General features: G+C 39.5%; 1 protein-coding gene across 6 annotated transcripts in view; it reads left to right on the top strand.

Annotated features, from left to right (window-relative positions):
- Nucleotides 1-22750, top strand: part of MORC1 (MORC family CW-type zinc finger 1) — a 171297-nt gene that overhangs the window by 63201 nt on the left and 85346 nt on the right. For all 6 annotated transcript variants that reach the window (XM_025283715.3, XM_044941636.2, XM_044941629.2 and 3 more), the window contains 3 exons: nt 1871-1935; nt 5527-5670; nt 7888-8042. In XM_025283715.3, coding sequence (XP_025139500.2) covers nt 1871-1935; nt 5527-5670; nt 7888-8042 — 364 coding nt within the window. The remainder of the gene's footprint in view (nt 1-1870; nt 1936-5526; nt 5671-7887; nt 8043-22750) is intronic.

Here is a 22750-nt window from a genome sequence, read left to right as displayed (position 1 = left end):
AGGGAAAAGTATAAAGAAGGGGAGAAAATAATGAAAAGCTAAAAGAAAAAACTAGCCTATCAAGTCTCCCTGAAAATATCTCTTCAAATTATAGCTCCCTATGGACCTAAATGAATGGGGAGAGCAAAGAGAACACTAATAAGCAATGCTTCTTTCTATTGCCCGGAGTTATATACTATAATTATGAATATTAATAACAGTGCTTCCAGCTTGCAAAGCTCTTTTGTTATGAGTTATTCCACACAGTTCATAAACATTCTGTAATCCTTGCAATATGCCCATGAGTAAGATAGGTTGTAAAGAACTATTATTATTAATTACAATACATAGCAACTAAGAGAAAAAGAATGTTGCTGCAGGACATGTAAGTTTGCTAACTTTTACCAAAAATACGGTACCAGACTTTCTACTGTGGTGCATATTTATCATTTGGCATATTTCTTTGCTTGCATGGGGTAAGGGGGTGTTTGGAGAAAAAAATGCTTTACTCTACCCTTCCTTCTTCCTCTTCTGCAGTCTCAGTGTAGGAATTCTTTCTGTAATTTGCTCTTAAACTTTCAAGGACCAAGGCTGTGTGTGAGGAAGAGCTCTCATATCTAACCGTCATGAATATGGGATGAAGTCAGAGAGTAGCACATGATAATTCCCCAAAGTGCTACATGGTTTTCCCAAAACTCTTTTACTTATTTCTTTTCACTTTTTTTAAGGTACATGTAGACCTATCTTATTGTTACAGATTTTTTAAAGAAAAATTTGAGCTTTATTTTGTCTCTTAAAATAAAATCAATTTCCTTAGCTTCATGTATTTGCATGACAAGAGAAACAGACGCTTTCTAATGGGTCAGGACCTCCCTTCTTCTTGCCTGAGCCCATTACCTCTCACTGCCTCTCTGCTCTGTGCTCTAAGTCTATTGACAGGAAAGGTGGGAATGTCTTTGAGCAACTTGCTTTGTTGCTCTGATATGCACTGACTTCTTTAACTCAGAGAAGAGAGCTAAGCAGAATGACCTCAGCTTTTGACCTCTTAAATTCCTCTAGGCAGTTGAGTGGTTGAATTTGAAGTGCAATACTTACCAAGCATTTACCATTTTCTTTTACAAGTCAATGAAAATAGGTTCACTCCGTGGTCTACCCATCAAATGAGATGCCCATCTTTCATATCAGGTGGATGGAGCACGTTAAAAGTTTGTTCTTATTTGTGAAATAGTGATCATGCATTATTTCTTTTCTGTCTGACTGGAGGGAAGATACTAGAGTTAGGAATGAGCTGATATATCAAGTTAGAAGAAAAGAAAGACAGGCAGGCACTGGTATGGAGGCACTCTGAAAGGGAGAAAATCCAGGGATGGGATATTCTATAAGGGGAAAGTTTGGGGAGTATTAGTGAGGACTGTATGGAACTTGATATAGAGGAGACATTTTCTTTTGGCCTTTGATAAAATTTTGTAGTCACAATTTCTGTTTTTTCCTGAAAAAAGCCTTAGTGATAGATCACATGATGAAGCACTGTCCATTCTCACAGACAAAGGCCAGGTACACTGAATGACTTTCCCCAGGTTTTCACATTGTTTGTGTGAAAGCCACTGTGACTTTAAAGGGAGCAGTGACTCTTTCTCTAAAGACAGAGAAGACATTGGAATATGCGCAAAAAGAGAACTGTGGGCTTGGATTTGGTTTGTCTTCTTAGCTGTTGGAACTTCATATCTATCAAGTATTTATTGAGTATTTACTGTGGTAGAATTGCATTAGGCAGTGTGACCTATCTCTGTTACCCTTGTGAAACCTCTGGATAATAGGATAGTAAATATCAACTCAGCTCTCATTAATTTAATGGCATTATGTTCTCTCCTAACCAAATGTACTTTTCTAGGATGTATTACAGAAAGCTCTGGAAGATGTTAAAGCAAAGCAGAAGATTCTTCAAGAGAAGCAGAGGTAAGACAGGAGATTTTCTGTTTGTTGGAACCCTCTGCACTATATTAAAACAAACTCTGATTTCACTGTAGACAGATTTGGTGATTATTATGACAGTTTCTCTTCCTTAGCCTGTGACATTTTATGCTGTTCATCATTTTATGATGAAGAACTGAACTGCTCAAGGGGTCACCTGGCAGCTTCACTTTCTCTATGTCCTCTGCTATTTGAACTCTGAATGGTTAGTCCCAGTTTATTCCATCTTCCAGTACTGCTTTAAATTTAAGATGGATGATATTTCAGGTAAAAGTATCACTTATATACAATTAAAATCAAAATAGCAAGCCTGTATTACAAAACCATTGTTTACATTGGTAAGGTTGACTTGCTGTCCAGCTCGGGTGTCAAACAAATTAAACTGAAAATAATAGCTGTTGTCCAAGTTAAGCCAGGCTTTGAAAACTGTGGTAACTTTTACAAATAAATTTTTAGGGACATGTTACTGGTTTTCAGCGTGTTTTGGTATATGTGAATTGTGATGTGCTATATGACCATGTGTGTGTGAGTCGCTCAGTCAAGTCCAACTCTTTGTAACCCCGTGGACTGTAGCCCACCAGGCTCCTCTGTCCATGGGATTCTCTAGGAATCACTGGAGTGGGTTGACATTCCCTTCTCCAGGGGACCTTCCTAACCCAGGGATTGAACCTAGGTCTCCTGCATTGCAGGCAGATTCTTCACTGTCTGAGCCACCAGGGAAGCCCACTATATAACCATAACTTTCCTCACAACTTAAATTTGAACTGTTAAGTATGCATGTATCAAAATAAACAATAAATAACTGCCTTAGGATTCTTTACTGAAAAGCAAAGGCCACTTTAAAGTCTTCAGAAAGAAAGAGCTGGTTGATGACTTTTTTGTTATCACAATGATAGACATAAAAGGTGTATAGAACAGTCTTATGGACTCTGTGGGAGAGGGAGAGGGTGGGAAGATTTGGGAGAATGGCATTGAAACATGTAAAATATCATGTATGAAACGAATTGCCAGTCCAGGTTCGATGCACGATACTGGATGCTTGGGGCTGGTGCACTGGGACGACCCAGAGGGATGGAATGGGGAGGGAGGAGGGAGGAGGGTTCAGGATGGGGAACACATGTATACCTGTGGCGGATTCATTTTGATATTTGGCAAATCTAATACAGTTATGTAAAGTTTAAAAATAAAATAAAATTAAAAAAAAAAAAGGTGAGCAACATATTTTATAATAATGCTAGTTGGGGTGGACTTGTTTTTATAGCAAAATGCTTTTTTTAATATTTGAAGACAATCAGTATGCCATATCACAGAGTGATTACATCATACCCTCTAATACTCTGTTTGGGGTTCTTTACAAAGTCCGTATTCTTTTTAGTTAAACAGCAGGGATCTAATTATAGAGTAGACATTTTTGAGAAAAAGTTTGATTCATATATATTTAACCCTACATGTTGGTGCATTTAAAAATACATAATATATTCATGTCAGTAACTCCCTCAAAAAATCTAATGTCATAATGTCTAATCTCTGTCATTACATCCACATAGAAGGACTGCTGAAGCTTTATTATTGTCCTTTAATGATAGATATATTTAATCAGTCCAGCAAGTATATTATATTACTTTTAATAGCCCATGATCATGAATTTGGGAAGAAAGAAGCTGTTTCTGTGGAATGAGGGGAGCTACAGGATGAGTGGAGGGAAAGAACTACGTTTGATACCATTCTTGGTGGAAAAGGAGAATGACATTTGCCACGCACCTAAAGTCTTCCAGATTCATGCTGAATATCTTCTCTTTTAATCCTCATGGCATCCCAAGTGGCTAGACGGATACAATTCCCATTTTTCAGACGAGATGAAAAGTTGAAGTGGCTCATCCATAGTCATATGGTTATTACAAAGATGAGCTTGTACTTGAAGTCATGCCCCTCTTTCTGGTTCTTACATGCAAGTGCTTTTCAGCCTCCTGCTCTTATGATGGTTTCTTGTGTATTCTGCTGTCTCTTAATTTCTGCTTTTATACTTTTAATGCTAATGTCACATAAAACATAGTACAGCAGATAGAGTCAGAAAAACAGAAGCTGTTTTCCTTGTAAACATGCTTCATTAACTCTGATTTACTTTGAATATGGAAAAAGAAAACTGAAGAATATCTTTTGGCACATTCCCATCTGTGTAGGTCAGGAAGCAACAGTTAGAAGTGGGCATGGAACAACACACTGGTTCCAAATAGGAAAAGGAGTACGTCAAGGCTGTATATTTCACCCTGCTTATTTAACTAATATGCAGAGTACATCATGAGAAATGCTGGGCTGGATGAAGCACAAGCTGGAATCAAGATTGCCAGGAGAAATATCAATAATCTCAGATATGCAGATGACACCACCCTTATGGCAGAAAGTGAAGGAGAACTAAAGAGCCTCTTGAAAACAGTGAAAGAGGAGAGTGAAAAAGTTGGCTTAAAGCTCAACATTCAGAAAACTAAGATCATGGCATGGTCCCATCACTTCATGGCAAATAGATGAGGAAACAGTGGAAACAGTGGCTGACTTTATTTCTGGGCTCCAAAATCACTGCAGATGGTGATTGCAGCCATGAAATTAAAAGACGCTTACTCCTTGGAAGGAAAGTTATGACCAACCTAGACAGCATATTATAAAGCAGAGACATTACTTTGTCAACAGAGGTCCCTCTAGTCAAGGCTATAGTTTTTCCAGTAGTCATGTATGGCTGTGAGAGTTGGACTATAAAGAAAGCTGAGCACCGAAGAATTGATGCTTTTGAACTATGGTGTTGGAGAAGACTCTTGAGAGCCCCACGGACTGCAAGGAGATCCAACCAGTCCATCCTAAAGGAGATCAGTCCTGGGTGTTCATTGGAAGGACTGATGTTGAAGCTGAAACTCCAATACTTTGGCCACCTGATGTGAAGAGCTGACTCATTTGAAAAGACCCTGATGTTGGGAAAGATTGAAGGCAGGAGGAGAAGAGAACAACAGAGGATGAGATGGTTAAATGGCATCACCGACTCAATGGACATGGGTTTGGGTGAACTCCGGGAGTTGGTAATGGGCAGGGAGGCCTGGCGTGCTGTGGTTCATGGGGTCGCAAAGAGTCAGACGCGACTGAGCGACTGAACTGAATCTGTGTAGAATATTTAGAGGTTTGAGAACATGCTGAAAGTTAGAAATCGCATTCAGTGTTAGAAATACCTACATTTTCACATGGTCAGATGATTATTTTTCAAAAATGCTGCAATGTACATTTAGGCCAGTTAATGTTTCATGATTCTGCTGCACTTTCTAGTTCGTATAAATTTAAATTGGCAAACTCATTTGTGAATAAAGGAATGCTTATGTTTGACTGGTATGGTTATTGCTGATCGTGTTTATGCAAAATGCTTGGCTATAGAGAGATACTGAGTGCGCCAACTAGGTTTTGCACAATACCTGGATATTTTATATATATATATAGTTCCTTTATGTTTACTTTCTGAGTTATTTAATTATTATTAGTTTGTAAAATGTATATTTTTACTTAATGATCTTTTTTTTAACTTTCTAAATGTAATGCTAGAGAATTAAAAAAAGCAAGGACACTCACCCTGTTCTTTGGTGTGAACATAGAAAACCGAAGCCAAGCTGGGATGTTCATTTATAGTAGTAACCGCTTGATCAAAATGCACGAGAAAGTCGGCCCACAGTTGAAACTGAAGTCCTTGTAAGTATGTTTTTGTTTTCAGAGGCACAGGCAGGATGAGGGAAGATGTGGTAGGATCCTGTCTGTGGAGTTAGATGAGTAATTAATCATAATGGGAGCAGGTGTCGTGTTCCCCATCCACCCTTCCCATTAACGTGCAGGCATTCATCTGCCTAATTTATAATATCAGTAGGATTGCATGCCTGCTCTAAGGAAAAAGCACACTTTTGGAAATTTTACCATTTCTGTGCCATCTACTTGGGTGAAGTTGCTGATATTTCTCCAATTAAAAAATAATGCAAGCAGAGTAAAGAAATTTTAGAAAAGAAAAATCCATAGTCTTGTAACACAACCCTTTCAACATTTTGTGTAGCCCCAGCATGAAGGAGTTCTTGCCAGTTACCTGCATGAGCATATATTCTTAGCACTCGCCAGCCTGCCTGGATTCCAGAGGAATACATTCTGGTGCTTTCCCAGCGGTCGGTCTGAAGCTCCACAAGCTGCTCTCGTGAATTACGTAGAGCCCTGAAGAGAGACTGTAGAAAATTACAGAATCAGACAGGATAACCATGAGCAATAGGATAGCTCAGGGGAACATTTCTTCATCTTGTCCCCTCACTCTCAAGGAGGTCATGATTCATTCATTTGTTTATTCAGCAAGCACTGGTATTATAGTACCCTGTGCCAGGCACTGTACCAAACTCTGCAGACAAAATGGTGAAGACCTACTACCTTTTGCTAAGGAACTTATAGTCCAGTGAGAAGGACAAGTGTATAAATACATATTTTTTATATTGTGTGGAAACAGTGAGAATGATCTTTTAAAATATAAATTAGTTTACTCTCCTGCTTAAAATCCCAGTGCATGTACAGTAGCACTGGTTTCCATATTCTGCCAGTGATCTGGCTTCTGCCTGGCTCGGGGACACCTGCTCCGACACCACCCTCTGACAGCATTCCCTGCACACCGGCAGGCATCCTGTTTCTCAAACGTCCTCAACGCGTTTCTACCTTTGGGCCTTGACATTTGCTATTTCCTCTGCATTGAACCTTCTGTCCTCAGATCTTCTTACTGATGGTCCTAGCATGTCACTCAGGCATCAGCTCTGAAATCTGCTCCACAGGAAGGTCTCTTGGACTATCTAATTAAAATTAGCCTCTGACATCACTCCTTCCACCTTATCTCTCTTAACATATTATGGCACCTGCTGTGTTTTGCTTACACCGCTTACACCATCTGAAATTATCTTGTCACCCGTAATGGCTTTCAGCCTTTAATAGAAACCTCATAAACAGGGACCTTATCTTCCTTATTCATAACGTATTCCTGGTTTCTGGCATGGGACCAGGTGCTGAGCATGAATGAATTGATAAATGAACAAACAAATATCTGTTATAGGCAAGGACCAGGTGCAAAAAGAGCCTCTTAGGAGGGGCAGTAAACCAAACCTGGGAAAGTTAAGTTAGGTCTCCTGGAAGAAATGATGCCCAAATATAGGCTTATAGAATGAAGAGTTGAAGGAAGGGCAGGGTGGAAAGGGAAAGTGATGGAAAACATGATGGAAAGCCCCAAATTGGGAAGGCATGGCTTATGCACCAGTCGTAGGCAGAGGCCCTGGGAGCCCCTGAAAAGCCCGATTTCTGGACGCCTTTTCCCCAAACAGGTTACAGCACTAAGCAGAAGAGCCCAGCCACATACATCAAGGGCTGCTGAAATGTGAAAAAAAATCAAGTTTATCCATCAGGATATTCCTTTCTCAGATAGTACAGCCTGTATATTCCCTTAATAGATTTCACTGAGCACCCGTGGACCTCTGCAATGATGAGGAGAAATCCAACCTGACAGGTGAAACAAGGATGATAAAAAGCGACCGTCTGGCCTGCATTGTTAAGAGGACTGTGTCAGTTTATCTCTGCAAGGGATTGTTAGGGGTGTTTACTGCTTCAAGGCCTCATTTTCCTACTCACCCTGACTCCCCATGTCAGGTTATAGGTTTAGAAAAGGAGTCATATTAATTCAGTAATGACATATTAAGAAATTTTATATTATGGGACCAAACACAACCGGAATGACCATAGACTTACATTAAAAAGTACAGTTATAACTTATTAACTTTGACATGCTTTGGACCAAATGACTGAATTTATTTTTTTAATTGATTTTGAAAGATAAATACTAACCTTTTCTGTTTTCTCAGCTTAATTTCACATAATTTATATATGTATTTATTCTTCCAGACTTGGTGAAGGTGTAGTTGGAATTGTTAATATACCCTTGGAGATAATGGAACTATCCCATAATAAGCAGGAATTTCTCAATGTCCATGAGTATAATCATCTTCTAAAAGTTATGGGACAATACTTGGTCCAGTACTGTAAGGACACCAGGATCAGTGAGTATTCAGTAGCCATGATAAGAGATGCTTAATGGGGATTAAATTGATGATGTCTGTACGCTGGAATGATTGTACTGATTCAGATAGACAGTAACCCAAAAGCCTGAAAGAGAGCACCTGAATTAATAAAACAAACAAAGGGGAAATAGGAAAGAAGTTAGAATCTTCCCTAGAATATTAAATGAAAAAGAAGGCAGCAGATTAAAAATTATAAGAGGAGGGTGATCAGAGAGCAGTATGCAATGGCAGCTGATCATGTAGGAAGCAGGCAGAAGTTTGCTGGAAATAAGCTGAGAATCACCCAAAGGACACTCTAGGACTCTACTGTATAGGAATGCAGAGTCCCACACAGACCTAAGAAGCTCCTATTGTTATTGTTCAGTAGCTAAGTTGTGTCCAGCTCTTTGCATCTCCATGAAATACAGCACGCCAGGCTTCCCTGTCCTTCACTGTCTCCTGGAGTTGGTTCAAACTCATATCCATTGAGTCGGTAATGCCATCCAACCATCTCATCCTCCTTCTCTTCCCCTCAATCTTTCTATAGAGTAATCATTGTTGACCCTGAATAATTGTAGATATGTTAAACCTTGTTTTGTATATCTGACAAGTCTTGAATATGTTAATTACAGAAAGATTTAGAAGAAAAATAACTATATACACTTAGAAATGTAAAAAGGAGAAGTCAATGCCACCCCACTCCAATACTCTTGCCTGGAAAATCCCATGGATGGAGGAGCCTGGAAGGCTGCAGTCCATGGGGTCGCTGAGGGTCGGACACGACTGAGTGACTTCACTTTGACTTTTCACTTTCATGCACTGGAGAAGGAAATGGAAACCCACTCCAGTGTTCTTGCCTGGAGAATCCCAGGGCCAGGGCATCTTGGTGGGCTGCCGTCTATGGGGTCGCACAGAGTCGGACACGACTGAAGTGACTCAGCAGCAGCAGCAGAACTTTTCTAGAAAATTTGATTTATTCAGATCACCTCACTCTCTAGAGACGCCTGACAATTAAGTGGTGTGATGATGATGAGTGATTCAGTTGCTAAGTCGTGTCTGACTCTTGGAGGTCCATGGACTGTAGCCTGCCGGGCTCCACTGTCCTTGGAATTCTCCAGGCAAGAATTCTGGAGTGGGTTGCCATTTCCTTCTCCGGGGATCTTCCCGACCCAGGAATCAAATCCAGGTGGAGACAGATTCTTTACCGACTGAGCTATGAGGGAAGCCACATGAAGTGGTGTGCTGTACATTAATTAAGCTTCCTTTAAATTTTGCAGACATATTGCTTCATTTATGGAAATACATAGGCTACTGTGTATTTGTTCAGTGAATTGCATGAAGTATGTATAATTCATGCATATCAAAAATTATGTCCTACCCTTGAGACAACTTAAAATCTTATTATTGTTTCACTTGAAGTTGTAATTTTAGAATTTTTGTGTGTGTGTGCCCACTCTGCTCGGTCCTGAAATTGTCTCATACCGGTGAAACAGGAAAGAGTGAAAGAACTCAGGGGAAACAAATATAAAGGTGGGAATGACCTTGAGGGTGTTAATTTCCCGCCAGTGCTGGATTTTCCTGTCATAGTCTAAAGCCTCCTCAAAGTGTGGTCTGTGGACTAGCCGCATCAGCATCACCTGAGGGCTTGGTGTACATGCAGAATCTGAGGCCCCACCCAAGACCTATTGGATTAAAATCTGCATGTTAGCAAAGTCTTCAGGGGATGTGAACACACAATAAAGTTTAAGAAACACTTCTCTGAAAAGTACGTGCATGTTACTCATGCTTAGCAAAGGCATACTTTTTCACATGTATGTTTTGTTCTCAGAGACATATTTGAAGTTATATTGAATGTAGGAAAGACTACATTATTTGGCAGGGTGTGCTTGAAGCTGTATAAAACATTGGAAGGTACGGAGTGAGGTTGTGTAAATCAATGATCTACTCACTGGTCTTTAAATGCTAGCATAACATGGTTCAGAAAGAAAACGTTAAGCATTTGAAAATTATGTAACTTCCTCCATCCTCATATTTTCTCCATAATCCCTTCTTTATCTTGTTTATCCTTGCTTATCTTTGTTCAATCGCTAAATTGTGTTTGACTCTACAACCCTGTGAACTGTGGCACACCAGGGTTCCCTGTCCTTCACTAACTTCCAAGGTTTGCTCAAACTCATGTCCATTAAGTCTATGATGCCATCCAGCCATCTCATCCTCTGTCACCCCCTTCTCCTCCTGCCCTCAATCTTTCCCATCATTAGGGTCTTTTTCAGTGAGTCGGCTTTTCACATCAGGTGGCCAAAGTATTGAAGCTTCAGCTTATCCTTAGAATAAAGAACTAAGTCCTCAGAAGGAATTAGGCATTCAGTTTAAAGATTATAGGAATGATTTCAATCCAGCCCAGATTTACTCAAGACAGTCTTACGCAGTCCTGATTGTAGGGGTTGTCTCTGTAAGTTCCTTTGGCGTGTGGGTGCCCTCCCAACATGGTACTGTAAACTCCACAGAGTGTGACTTGCCAGGTTTCTCCCCTCTGTGTAACTTCCTATCCCTATTTTATCTACCTAACTTTTTCAAAGTCTTCTCAACAGAAGATATAGTATGATTCAAAATAAGTAAGTTATTAGATCAGATCAGTTGCTCAGTCGTGTCCGACTCTTTGCGACCCCCATGAATCGCAGCACGCCAGGCCTCCCTATCCATCACCAACTCCCAGAGTTCACTCAAACTCAGGTGCATCGAGTCAGTGATGCCATCCAGCCGTCTCATCCTCTGGAGTCCCCTTCTCCTCCTGCCCCCAATCCCTCCCAGCATCAGAGTCTTTTCCAATGAGTCAACTCTTCGCATTAGGTGGCCAAAGTACTGGAGTTTCAGTTTTAGCATCATTCCTTCCAAAGAAATCCCAGGGCTGATCTCCTTCAGAATGGACTGGTTGGATCTCCTTGCAGTCCATAGGACTCAACAGTCTTCTCCAACATCACAGTTCAAAAGCATCAATTCTTCAGCGCTCAGCCTTCTTCACAGTCCAACTCTCACATCCATACATGACCACAGGAAAAACCATAGCCTTGACTAGACTAACCTTTGTTGGCAAAGTAATGTCTCTGCTTTTGAACATGCTATCTAGGTTGATCATAACTTTCCTTTCAAGGAGTAAGCGTCTTTTAATTTCATGGCTGCAGTCACCATCTGCAGTGATTTTGGAGCCCAGAAAAATAAGGTCTGACACTGTTTCCACTGTTTCCCCATCTCTTTCCCATGAAGTGGTGGGACCGGATACCATGATCTTTGTTTTCTGAATGTTGAGCTTTAAGCCAACTTTTTCACTCTCCGCTTTCACTTTCATCAAGAGGCTTTTGAGTTCCTCTTCACTTTCTGCCATAAGGGTGGTGTCATCTGCATATCTGAGGTTATTGATATTTCTCCCGGCAATCTTGATTCCAGTTTGTGTTTCTTCCAGTCCAGTGTTTCTCATGATGTACTCTGCATATAAGTTAAATAAACAGGGTGACAATATACAGCCTTGACGAACTCCTTTTCCTATTTGGAACCAATCTGTTGTTCCATGTCCAGTTCTAACTGTTGCTTCCTGACCTGCATACAGATTTCTCAAGAGGCAGATCAGGTGGTCTGGTATTCCCATCTCTTTCAGAATTTTCCACAGTTTATTGGGATCCACACAGTCAAAGGCTTTGGCATAGTCAATAAAGCAGAAATAGATGTTTTTCTGGAACTCTCTTGCTTTTTCTATGATCCAGCGGATGTTGGCAATTTGATCTCTGGTTCCTCTGCCTTTTCTAAAACCAGCTTGAACATCAGGAAGTTATATTTGTATGTTAATCACTAATGGTTAAAAACGTGTTGATGTCCTAGTTCCATAATTGTCCATGAATGGAGTTGGGGCTAGAGGTTGCTCTCACAAAAGATGTTCCTCTAGAAAGAAAGCAGAGAGTGGAGAAAGGAGAGTGAGCACGTGTATTTCCTCACATATCTCACAACTACTTCAGTATCAAACTGAATCAAGTAATCAAGGTCAGAATTGGTAGTCTCAGGAACTGTGTTGAGGAGATTGACCTTCAGGTCTCTGCTTATTAATTCCCACAGGAAGAAACAAAGTTATGTAATGCTTGACTAACCCTCTGAAAGTCAATATTACAGACACATGATTTTAATGAAAAGTATTTGGGTAGATTTTTAACCTTATAAATAAAAGATGCAATTTTTGTATTTGCTGTAAATCTGATCTGTTTCTATGGAAAATTGGGCCCTTGTATTTAAAAATCCAATCAGCAGAAAAAGAAATGGCGAGGTAATGATTTTGTGTCATTTGTCAGATCTGCATTTACTTTTGGCACAGTTGATGCTAAGAATCTCAGAAGTATTCTTCTTGTCTCTGACTCTGTCCTCACATCACTGTCTGCTACTGTGTTTTCTGAAACTTTATGCATCTTTACAGTAAAATGGAAATATTAATCATCAGCTTTTTGGAATGGAGAGAGAAGGAGAAGGAAAAGATAGGGAGAAATAGCAAATGAAATTTGAATTTGAACAGAAGTAATTACATAGAAATGTATCACTAAAATTTTTCAAAACAGATCAGATTATAGCTGATCAGCTAAAATGAAATTTATGATTCAATAAACACAACCTTTACCAGCAGAACTCAAATCATAGGGCCCGGGTTGGCAATAAGGTTAAAAGTTGTTTAATCCAGTCACCCACCCCCACCATGCATGAATCCCCTTTACCTCACCCACCCCTGCCCCAGGCACTGTGTGTGTGTCTGTTCAGTCATGTCAGTCATGTCCACCTCTTTGAAACCCCATGAACTATCTATCACCCACCAGGCTCCTCTGTCCATGGGATTTCCCAGGCAAGAATACTGAAGTGGGTTGCCATTTCCTCCTCTACAGGATCTTCCTGATCCAGGGATCAGACCCACATCTCCTGCATTGGCAGGCAGGGTCTTTACCACTGAGCCATTTGGGAAGTCCCAGGCAAGTGGAAGCCATTTTATGCCTAAACAGGGTAAAATTTTTCTCATGAAAAAAAAAATTGCTGCTTCTTGAGGCAGCTATGAATCTTTGCACAACTGTATTAGAAAATACATTTTTATATTAATGTCAAATCTATTTCTCATGTGTTCTTTTATTCATTCATTCATCGGTGCCAGGCGCAGAATATTACAGGACAAATAAATCAGACGTGGTCCACCCTCTCTGGGAATTTACAGTTTAGCAGGGCTAACACCATGCTTATTTAACTTATATTGTCGCCCTGCTTATTTAACTTATATGCAGAGTACATCATGAGAAACGCTGGGCTGGACAAAACACAAGCTGGAATCAAGATTGCCGGGAGAAATATCAATAACCTCAGATATGCAGATGACACCACCCTTATGGCAGAAAGTGAAGAAGAACTAAAGAGCCTCTTGATGAAAGTGAAAGAGGAGAGTGAAAAAGTTGGCTTAAAGCTCAACATTCAGAAAACTAAGATCATGGCATCCAGTCCCATCACTTCATGGCAAATAGATGGGGAAACAGTGGAAACAGTGGCTGACTTTATTTCTGGGGACTCCGAAATCACTGCAGATGGTAATTGCAGCCAGGAAATTAAAAGATGCTTACTCCTTGAAAGGAAAGTTATGACCAACCTAGATAGCATATTGAAAAGCAGAGACATTACTTTGCCAACAAAGGTCCGTCTAGTCAAGGCTATGGTTTTTCCAGTGGTCATGTATGGATGTGAGAGTTGGACTGTAAAGAAAGCTGAGCGCTAAAGAATTGGTGCTTTGAACTATGGTGTTGGAGAAGACTCTTGAGAGTCCCACGGACTGCAAGGAGATCCAATCAGTCCATCCTAAAGGAGATCAGTCCTGGGTGTTCATTGGAAGGACTGATGTTGAAGCTGAAACTCCAGTACTTTGGCCACCTGATGTGAAGAGCTGACTCATTTGAAAAGACCCTGATGCTGGAAAAGATTGAGGGCAGGAGGAGAAGGGGACGACAGAGGATGAGATGGCTGGATGGCATCACTAGCTCAATGGACATGGGTTTGGGTGGATTCCGGGAATTGGTGATGGACAGGGAGGCCTGGCGTGCTGCGGTTCATGGGATTGCAAAGAGTCGGACACAACTGAGCGACTGAACTGAACTGATTATGAAATCCATAAACCCATCATTCAACCCTAACAATTATCAACTCTTCAGCAAACTGGTTTTATCCATACTTCCACCAACTCCTCCACAACTGGAATGTGAAGGAAATTCCAGACACTTTATATCTGCATATATTTTAGCATGTATTCTTAAAGGAAGAACTCTGTTTTTAAACATGACCACAATACAAATATGACATCTAAAAATTATCAATACTTTCTTAATATCATAAAAATATCCTATCTCTTATTTACATTTTGAGTTTTCTGTTATATTCATAGCCCCTCTATCCTATCCTCGTATTTCTCTTTATTGCTCCTTCTCTCTCTCTCTCTCTTTTTTTTTGGCAATTTATTTGTAGGCAGAATTGATTGTCTTCCAGTTTTCACAGTTTAAATTTTTCTGACTGCATTACTGGATGTAGTTTAACAGATTCTTTCCTTCTGTTTATTTTATTTCTCTGTAAATTGGTAGAATCTAGCAGCTTGACCAAATTCAGGTGTGTTCTTTTGTTGCTGTTTTATCAAGATGCTTCGTAGGTTGAAGAGTGTTCTATCAGGAGCCATAAATTGTTCTCTTTCCATAATATTAACAATTAGTGATCAAAACTCATATCCCTTAAGAGTCCCAAAATCTTGCATTCTAATTCAATCAATTTTCATTGCTTATTAACTAATACTTCTATAAAGAAGAACTTCTTTTATCAACCATTTGATTACCCATGTTTGTTGGGACCTTACTATTGACAGCAGCAACAGTAGAACTCTATACCACTAAAAAAATTGCATTGGCTAAAAGCTTTATGTGAGAGGAATTGTAGATAAAATATCAAAAAACATTATAGACATTTTTGCTTTATTTTTATTGCATAAATATATATTCTCTTTTAAATTGTTACTTTGTGCCAGTTCCCAGAAAACAGCAGGATGGTTCAGGAGTTCAAAGCATTGACTTCTGTTTTTTTAAAAATATCACAGTCTTAGATTTTATCCATTACACTGCTTTCACCTGATAATTGAAATTATCACCATTGACAGCACTTAACACTTCTTTTTCTTTCTGACTGCACTTGAATTGTTATCATGATAATGATATTTTTAACATCTACGAGGAAATTTCTTGCTAAAACATCTCAGAAGATCTCACCTATATTGCAAATAAAATATGAAAAAGCCAGCCCTTCTTTTGTCTAGAATTAAATACACTTTGAGTCTTGCAGTTTGATTTTTCCCTGCCATACAAGAAGCAAAGCCTCAACACTCTTCATTATTCTGCATGTGTGTACTTTAGAAAAAAGAATAAGTTGTATCGAATGACTGAATTTAAGACAGCAAAATCAGAATTAAATAATTAAACATAAGTTGTGTTAACGACAACAACAAAGAATCTTTAGACTTTTGAGACCATTGTACGGTGCTTTGTGTATGTCTAAGAAAACTAAGATTGTGGCATCTGGTCCCATCACTTCATGGCAAATAGATGGGAAAACATTGGAAACAGTGGCTGACTTTGTTTTTTGGGGCTCTAAAACCACTACTGATGGTGATTGCAGCCATGAAATTAAAAGGCGCTTACTCCTTGGAAGGAAAGTTATGACCAACCTAGACAGCATATTATAAAGCAGAGACATTACTTTGTCCAAAAAGGTCCATCTAGTCAAGGCTATGGTTTTTCCAGTAGTCATGTATGGATGTGAGAGTTGGACTATAAAGAAAGCTGATTGCCGAAGAATTGATGGTTTTCTACTGTGGTGTTGGAGAAGACTCTTGAGAGTCCCTTGGATTGCAAGGAGATCCAACCAGTCCATCCTAAAGGAGATCAGTCCTGGGTATTCATTGGAAGGAATGATGTTGAAGCAGAAACTCCAATACTTTGGCCACCTGATGCGAAGAGCTGACTCATTTGAAAAGGCCCTGATGCTGGGAAAGATTCAAGGCAAGAGGAGAAGGGGACGACAGAGGATGAAATGGTTAGATGGCATCCCCGACTCAATGGAGATGAGTTTGAGTAACCTCCAGGAGTTGGTGATGGACAGGGAGGCCTGGCATGCTGTGGTTCATGGGGTTGCAAAGAGTCGGACACAACTGAGTGACTGGACTGAACTGAAGTGAAGATATAGAGAATCCTGGGAGAAAGAAAAATTATGCTAACCTAGGTGTTGGGGTGGTAGGCTGCAGTCCATGGGGTCGCTAAGAGTTGGACACGACTGAGTGACTTCACTTTGACTTTTCACTTTCATGCATTGGAGAAGGAAATGGCAACCCACTCCAGTGTTCTTGCCTGGAGAATCTGTGACTAAATAAAAATATAACCCAAAAAATGAAAGTGAAATTGTGTGTTTATAAGGAAGAACTCAGTAGAAACGTAAGTTTCCTTAAGTTTGTTTTTGAAGATGTCCTCATAAGGCTTCCCTCAGTCTTCCTGCACATATAGTGTGGTTCTGAACTGGGAGAAGTCACAAAGCCTAGGGGACCTTAGAGAGTGACTTGGAATCCTTGAATCCCTGGCTACTGATGATTGTCGAAGACGGCATTATGTCTTGTACATATATGTGCTACATTTTTTCAAATATAGAGATGTAGTTGTGAGTAGTAAGACATAAAATCACATAAAAGTATGATTGAATTCATGATTTATTTATTTTGTCATCATGTATTTTCTCAAGTCAGGATGGTAGTGGTTCTAAAATCATTTTTTTCAGCTGAAGGAGATCCTTGTGGGAAGCAGCTAATATGGAATGAAAGAAAATGATGCTCCCATTGTCAGGTGAAGTAATGATGTTACTGCAAAGTTGGACCAACTCTGCAGATTCCTGGAGTTTTGCTATGGAGCCTGCTGTGTGCAGCTGCCACCTAATTGTACCATTGACTGTACTGTACTGGAAGATGGACCCAACCACCTCAACCACATCCAGGAGCCAAGAGAAAGAAGGGCGCTGGAAACACCTTTACCACTGCTGAAGATATCTCGCCTTATTTTCCTTCAATTCAAATCAAGTCCTTTGGGAAGTGATCATATAGGGCCTCTCTCATTTCACATATACCACACACTTTCTAAGCCATCATGGCAGTTCTTCCTGATAAGTGGTAGTTGGCCTCTAGAGTTTATGGGCATCACTACCAGCTGATCAGAGTTGGTATGTTACTTGAAACCAGTTTCCTATCCCTAACCCAGAGATGCTATCAAGACCATAAATGATAAATGATCACACAAGGGATCAGCTTAACAAGGGTCTCATATCTGGCTTGGCTAAGAATTACAAAGATAAGGACAAACAGGACAGTATTCACCAGAGGAGAAAGTGTGATCTATAGTCCTCCAAGAATGGATGTGTAATTTCTATTTGAGATCTTCAATGTTCAGTTCAGTCGCTCAGTCGTGTCTGACTCTTGCAACCCCATGAACTGCAGTACCCCAGGCTTCCCTGTCCATTGTGGACTCCAGGAGCTTACCCAAACTCATGTCCATTGAGTTGGTGATGCCATCCAACCATCTCATCCTCTGTCATCCCCTTCTCCTCCCGCCTTTAATCAGCATCAGGATCTTTTCCAGTGACTCAGTTCTTTGCATCAGGTGGCCAAAGTATTGGAGTTTTAGCTTCAGCATCACTCCCCAGGCCGGTAGGTGCCCAATATGCTACTGGAGAAGAGTGGAGAAATAACTCCAGAAAGAATGAAGAGAGAGCCAAAGCGAAAACAACACCCAGTTGTGGATGGGACTGGATTTGCAAGTAAAGTCTGATGCTGTAAAGAGCAATATTGCATAGGAACCTGGAATGTTAGGTCCATGAATCAAGGCAAATTGAAAGTGGTCAAACAGGAGATGGCAAGAGTTTACCTGGAGTTTACCCAAACTCATGTCCATTGAGTCAGTGATGCCATCCAACCATCTCCTCCTCTGTCATCCCCTTCTCCTCCTGCCCTCAATCTTTCCCAGCATCAGGGCCTTTTCAAATGAGTCAGCTCTTCGCATCAGGTGGCCAAAGTATTGGAGTTTCAGCTTCAACATCAGTCCTTCCAATGAACACCCAGGACTGATCTTTAGGATGGACTGGTTGGATCTCCTTGCAGTCCAAGGGACTCTCAAGAGTCTTCTCCAACACCCCAGTTCAAAAGCATTAATTCTTCAGCACTCAGCTTTCTTTATAGTCCAACTCTCACATCCATACATGACTACTGGAAAAACCATTGCCTTGACTAGACTGGGACCTGACTGTGCTCAGATCATGAAATCTTTAAAAGTAGAACATAAATATCTATTTAGATGCAGAACTACCTGAAGGCAGGGACCTCGTTTAAATACCATTGCCATCTTCAGATTTTCTTGGTGCTTTATTTTCATAAACTGTTTTAGGTTTTATTATTTGATTGGAAACATCAAATGTTGCTTTGATAGTTTATTACTGAATTTTATTACTTTTCCACTTGGTCAATTGATTCCCTGGATGTCATTGTACATTCTATGAATACATATGAAATGGACCTCTAAGAGGCTGTTAGATTTCTTCCCCTTTTAAGAGGCAAAATCTATGTGAACTGCTGTTTTATTTACTGGTTTTTGACAATTTTTTAGTAAGTTATTGCAGTAGTTTCCATTATTTTTTCCTGAAAAATTAATCAGATTAATTTAAACTTCAGGAATCTTCTGAATACAATACTCCATACCTAGCTAGCAGTAAATTAGGTTTTCACAGCTTGTCTCAGATACTTATTCTAGAAATTAGCAATTTAATTCTCTATGTGCATTAAACCCTGATTATTCCATTAGTTTAACAAGCTTGTTGATTATTCAAACAAAAGTCTCAAAATATATACTCCTCTACTTCCTGTTCACAAAAGTAAAATGGATTTTAAAATCAGAATACCTTGAGGATGTTAATATAATTATGAAATTAACAATTTTGGGGTTATCTACATAGCATTCTTCATGAGTGCTAGTCACTCAGTTCTGTTCGACTCTTTGCAACCCCATGGACTGTAGCTCACCAGGTTCCCCTGTCCATGGGATTTTCCAGGCAGAAATGCTGGAGTGGGTTGCCATTCTCTACTCCAAGGGGTCTTCCTGACCCATGGATCAAACCTAAGTCTTCTACATTGCAGGCAGATTCTTTATCGCCTGAACCACAAGGGAAATAGCATTCTCTATAGGTGGGGAAATATTTGAGACACAATATTTTGTTCTTAATTGACTTCTGGATCAAAGAGAAATTTTAAAAACTTCTTTAATACACATTAACAAAATATGGTTTATTAAAACCTTTTGAGCTTCTCTGGTGGCTCAGATGATAAAAGAATCTACCTGCAATCCCAGCTTCAATCCCTGGCTTAGAAAGGCCCCCCTGGAGAAGGGAATGGCAACCCACTCCAGTATTCTTGCCTGGAGAATTCCATGGACAGAGGGGTCTGGTGGGCTACAGGCTATGGGTCACAAAGAGTTGGACATGACCTAACAACACATACTTTCACTTTCATATTTTAAGGCCTACCTAATTTAATGAATTTTATTAATCATTTTACTCTTTCTTGCCAGACTAGGATAGACAATAATTTTTTTCCAGGTTTCTTGAGTATCATTGACAAAAAATTATATATGCTTAAAGTGAACAACGTGGCTATTCACTATACATATACATTGTGAAATATTTACCACAGTCAAGTTAATTAAAACATCTTATTATCTCACTCAGTTACCATGTTGCTTATGTAGGTGTGAGAATGCTTCAGATTTACTCTCTTAGCACATTTAAGTATACAATACAGTATTATTTACTATAGTCACCATGCTGTGCATTAGATCCTCAGAACTTATTGAGCTTATAAATGAAAGTTTGTACCTTTGACTGACATCTCCCCATTATCTCTGGCCCACAGTTGCCAGCAACCATGATTCTACTTTCTGTTTTTATGAATTTAACTTTATTATTAGTATTATTGGATTCCACATGTAAATCATATTATATGTTTCTCTGTCTGGCTTATTTCACTTAGTATAATGCCCTAGAGTTTCATTCTTATAACAGATGGAGAATTCAACTCTTTTATGGCTAAATAATATTCTACTCTATCCTCCCTCTCTGTCACATACACACACATCCAGGCATACTTTCTTCAACCTTTCATCCATCATTGGACACTTATGTCACTTCCATATTTCCATATCTTGCCAGTACTGACTGATGTTGCAGTGAAGATGGGAGTGCAGATATCTCTTCAACATACTGTTATCATTTTCTTCAGATATATACCCAGAAGTGGGTTTCTGGATCATATAATAGCTACATTTTTTAATTTTTGAGGAATCTCCACACTGTTTTCCATAATGGTTGTACCAGTTTACATTCCTAGCAACAGTGTACAAGGATTCCTTTTTCTCCACATCCTCAACAACACTATCACTTCTCTTTTTGACAATAGCCATCCTAATAGGTGTGAAGTCATAAGGTACTGTGATTTTGATTTGCTTTCCCTGATTATTAGTGATGTTAAGCACCTTTTCATTACCTGTTGGCCATTTGTGTGTCTTTTTCTTGGAAAACTGTCTATTCAGGTCTTCAGACCATTTTTCTTTTTTTTTAATTTTATTTTATTTTTAACTTTACATAATTGTATTAGTTTTGCCAAATATCAAAATGAATCCGCCACAGGTATACATGTGTTCCCCATCCTGAACCCTCCTCCCTCCTCCCTCCCCATACCCTCCCTCTGGGTCGTCCCAATGCACCAGTCCCAAGCATCCAGCATCGTGCATCGAACCTGGACTGGCAACTCGTTTCATACATGATATTACACATGTTTCAATGCCATTCTCCCAAATCTTCCCAACCTCTCCCTCTCCCACAGAGTCCATAAGACTGTTTTATGCATCAGTGTCTCTTTTTCTGTCTCGTACACAGGGTTATTGTTACCATCTTTCTAAATTCCATATATATGCGTTAGTATACTGTATTGGTGTTTTTGTTTCTGGCTTACTTCACTCTATATAATAGGCTCCAGTTTCATCCACCTCATTAGAACTGATTCAAATCTATTCTTTTTAATGGCTGAGTAATACTCCATTGTGTATAGGTACCACAGCTTTCTTATCCATTCATCTGCTGATGGACATCTAGGTTGCTTCCATGTCCTGGCTATTATAAACAGTGCTGCGATGAACATTGGGGTACACATGTCTCTTTCCCTTCTGGTTTCCTCAGTGTGTATGCCCAGCAGTGGGATTGCTGGATCATAAGGCAGTTCTATTTGCAGTTTTTTAAGGAATCTCCACACTGTTCTCCATAGTGGCTGTACTAGTTTGCATTCCCACCAACAGTGTAAGAGGGTTCCCTTTTCTCCACACCCTCTCCAGCATTTATTACTTGTAGACTTTTGGATCGCAGCCATTCTGACTGGTGTGAAATGGTACCTCATAGTGGTTTTGATTTGCATTTCTCTGATAATGAGTGATGTTGAGCATCTTTTCATGTGTTTGTTAGCCATCTGTATGTCTTCTTTGGAGAAATGTCTAATTAGTTCTTTGGCCCATTTTTGATTGGGTCATTTATTTTTCTGGAGTTGAGCTGTAGGAGTTGCTTGTATATTCTTGAGATTAGTTGTTTGTCAGTTGCTTCATTTGCTATTATCTTCTCCCATTCTGAAGGCTGTCTTTTCACCTTGCTAATAGTTTCCTTTGATGTTCAGAAGCTTTTAAGGTTAATTAGGTCCCATTTGTTTATTTTTGCTTTTATTTCCAATATTCTGGGAGGTGGGTCATAGAGGATCCTGCTGTGATGTATGTCAGAGAGTGTTTTGCCTATGTTCTCCTCTAGGAGTTTTATAGTTTCTGGTCTTACGTTGAGATCTTTAATCCATTTTGAGTTTATTTTTGTGTATGGTGTTAGAAAGTGTTCTAGTTTCATTCTTTTACAAGTGGTTGACCAGATTTCCCAGCACCACTTGTTAAAGAGATTGTCTTTAATCCATTGTGTATTCTTGCCTCCTTTGTCAAAGATAAGGTGTCCATATGTGCGTGGATTTATCTCTGGGCTTTCTATTTTGTTCCATTGATCTATATTTCTGTCTTTGTCTCAGTACCATACTGTCTTGATAACTGTGGCTTTGTAGTAGAGCCTGAAGTCAGGTAGGTTGATTCCTCCAGTTCCATTCTTCTTTCTCAAGATCGCTTTGGCTATTCGAGGTTTTTTGTATTTCCATACAAATTGTGAAATTATTTGTTCTAGCTCTGTGAAGAATGCTGATGGTAGCTTGATAGGGATTGCATTGAATCTATAGATTGCTTTGGGTAGTATACTCATTTTCACTATATTGATTCTTCCAATGCATGAACATGGTATATTTCTCCATCTGTTAGTGTCCTCTTTGATTTCTTTCACCAGTGTTTTATAGTTTCTATATATAGGTCTTTAGTTTCTTTAGGTAGATATATTCCTAAGTATTTTATTCTTTCCGTTGCAATGGTGAATGGAATTGTTTCCTTAATTTCTCTTTCTGTTTTCTCATTATTAGTGTATAGGAATGCAAGGGATTTCTGGGTGTTGATTTTATATCCTGC

Source organism: Bubalus bubalis, chromosome 1, assembly GCF_019923935.1.
Source record: "Bubalus bubalis isolate 160015118507 breed Murrah chromosome 1, NDDB_SH_1, whole genome shotgun sequence".
Taxonomy (NCBI): Eukaryota; Metazoa; Chordata; class Mammalia; order Artiodactyla; family Bovidae; genus Bubalus; species Bubalus bubalis.
The sequence above is the reverse complement of the archived record's forward strand: the minus strand, read 5'-3'. Positions and strand labels throughout refer to the sequence as shown.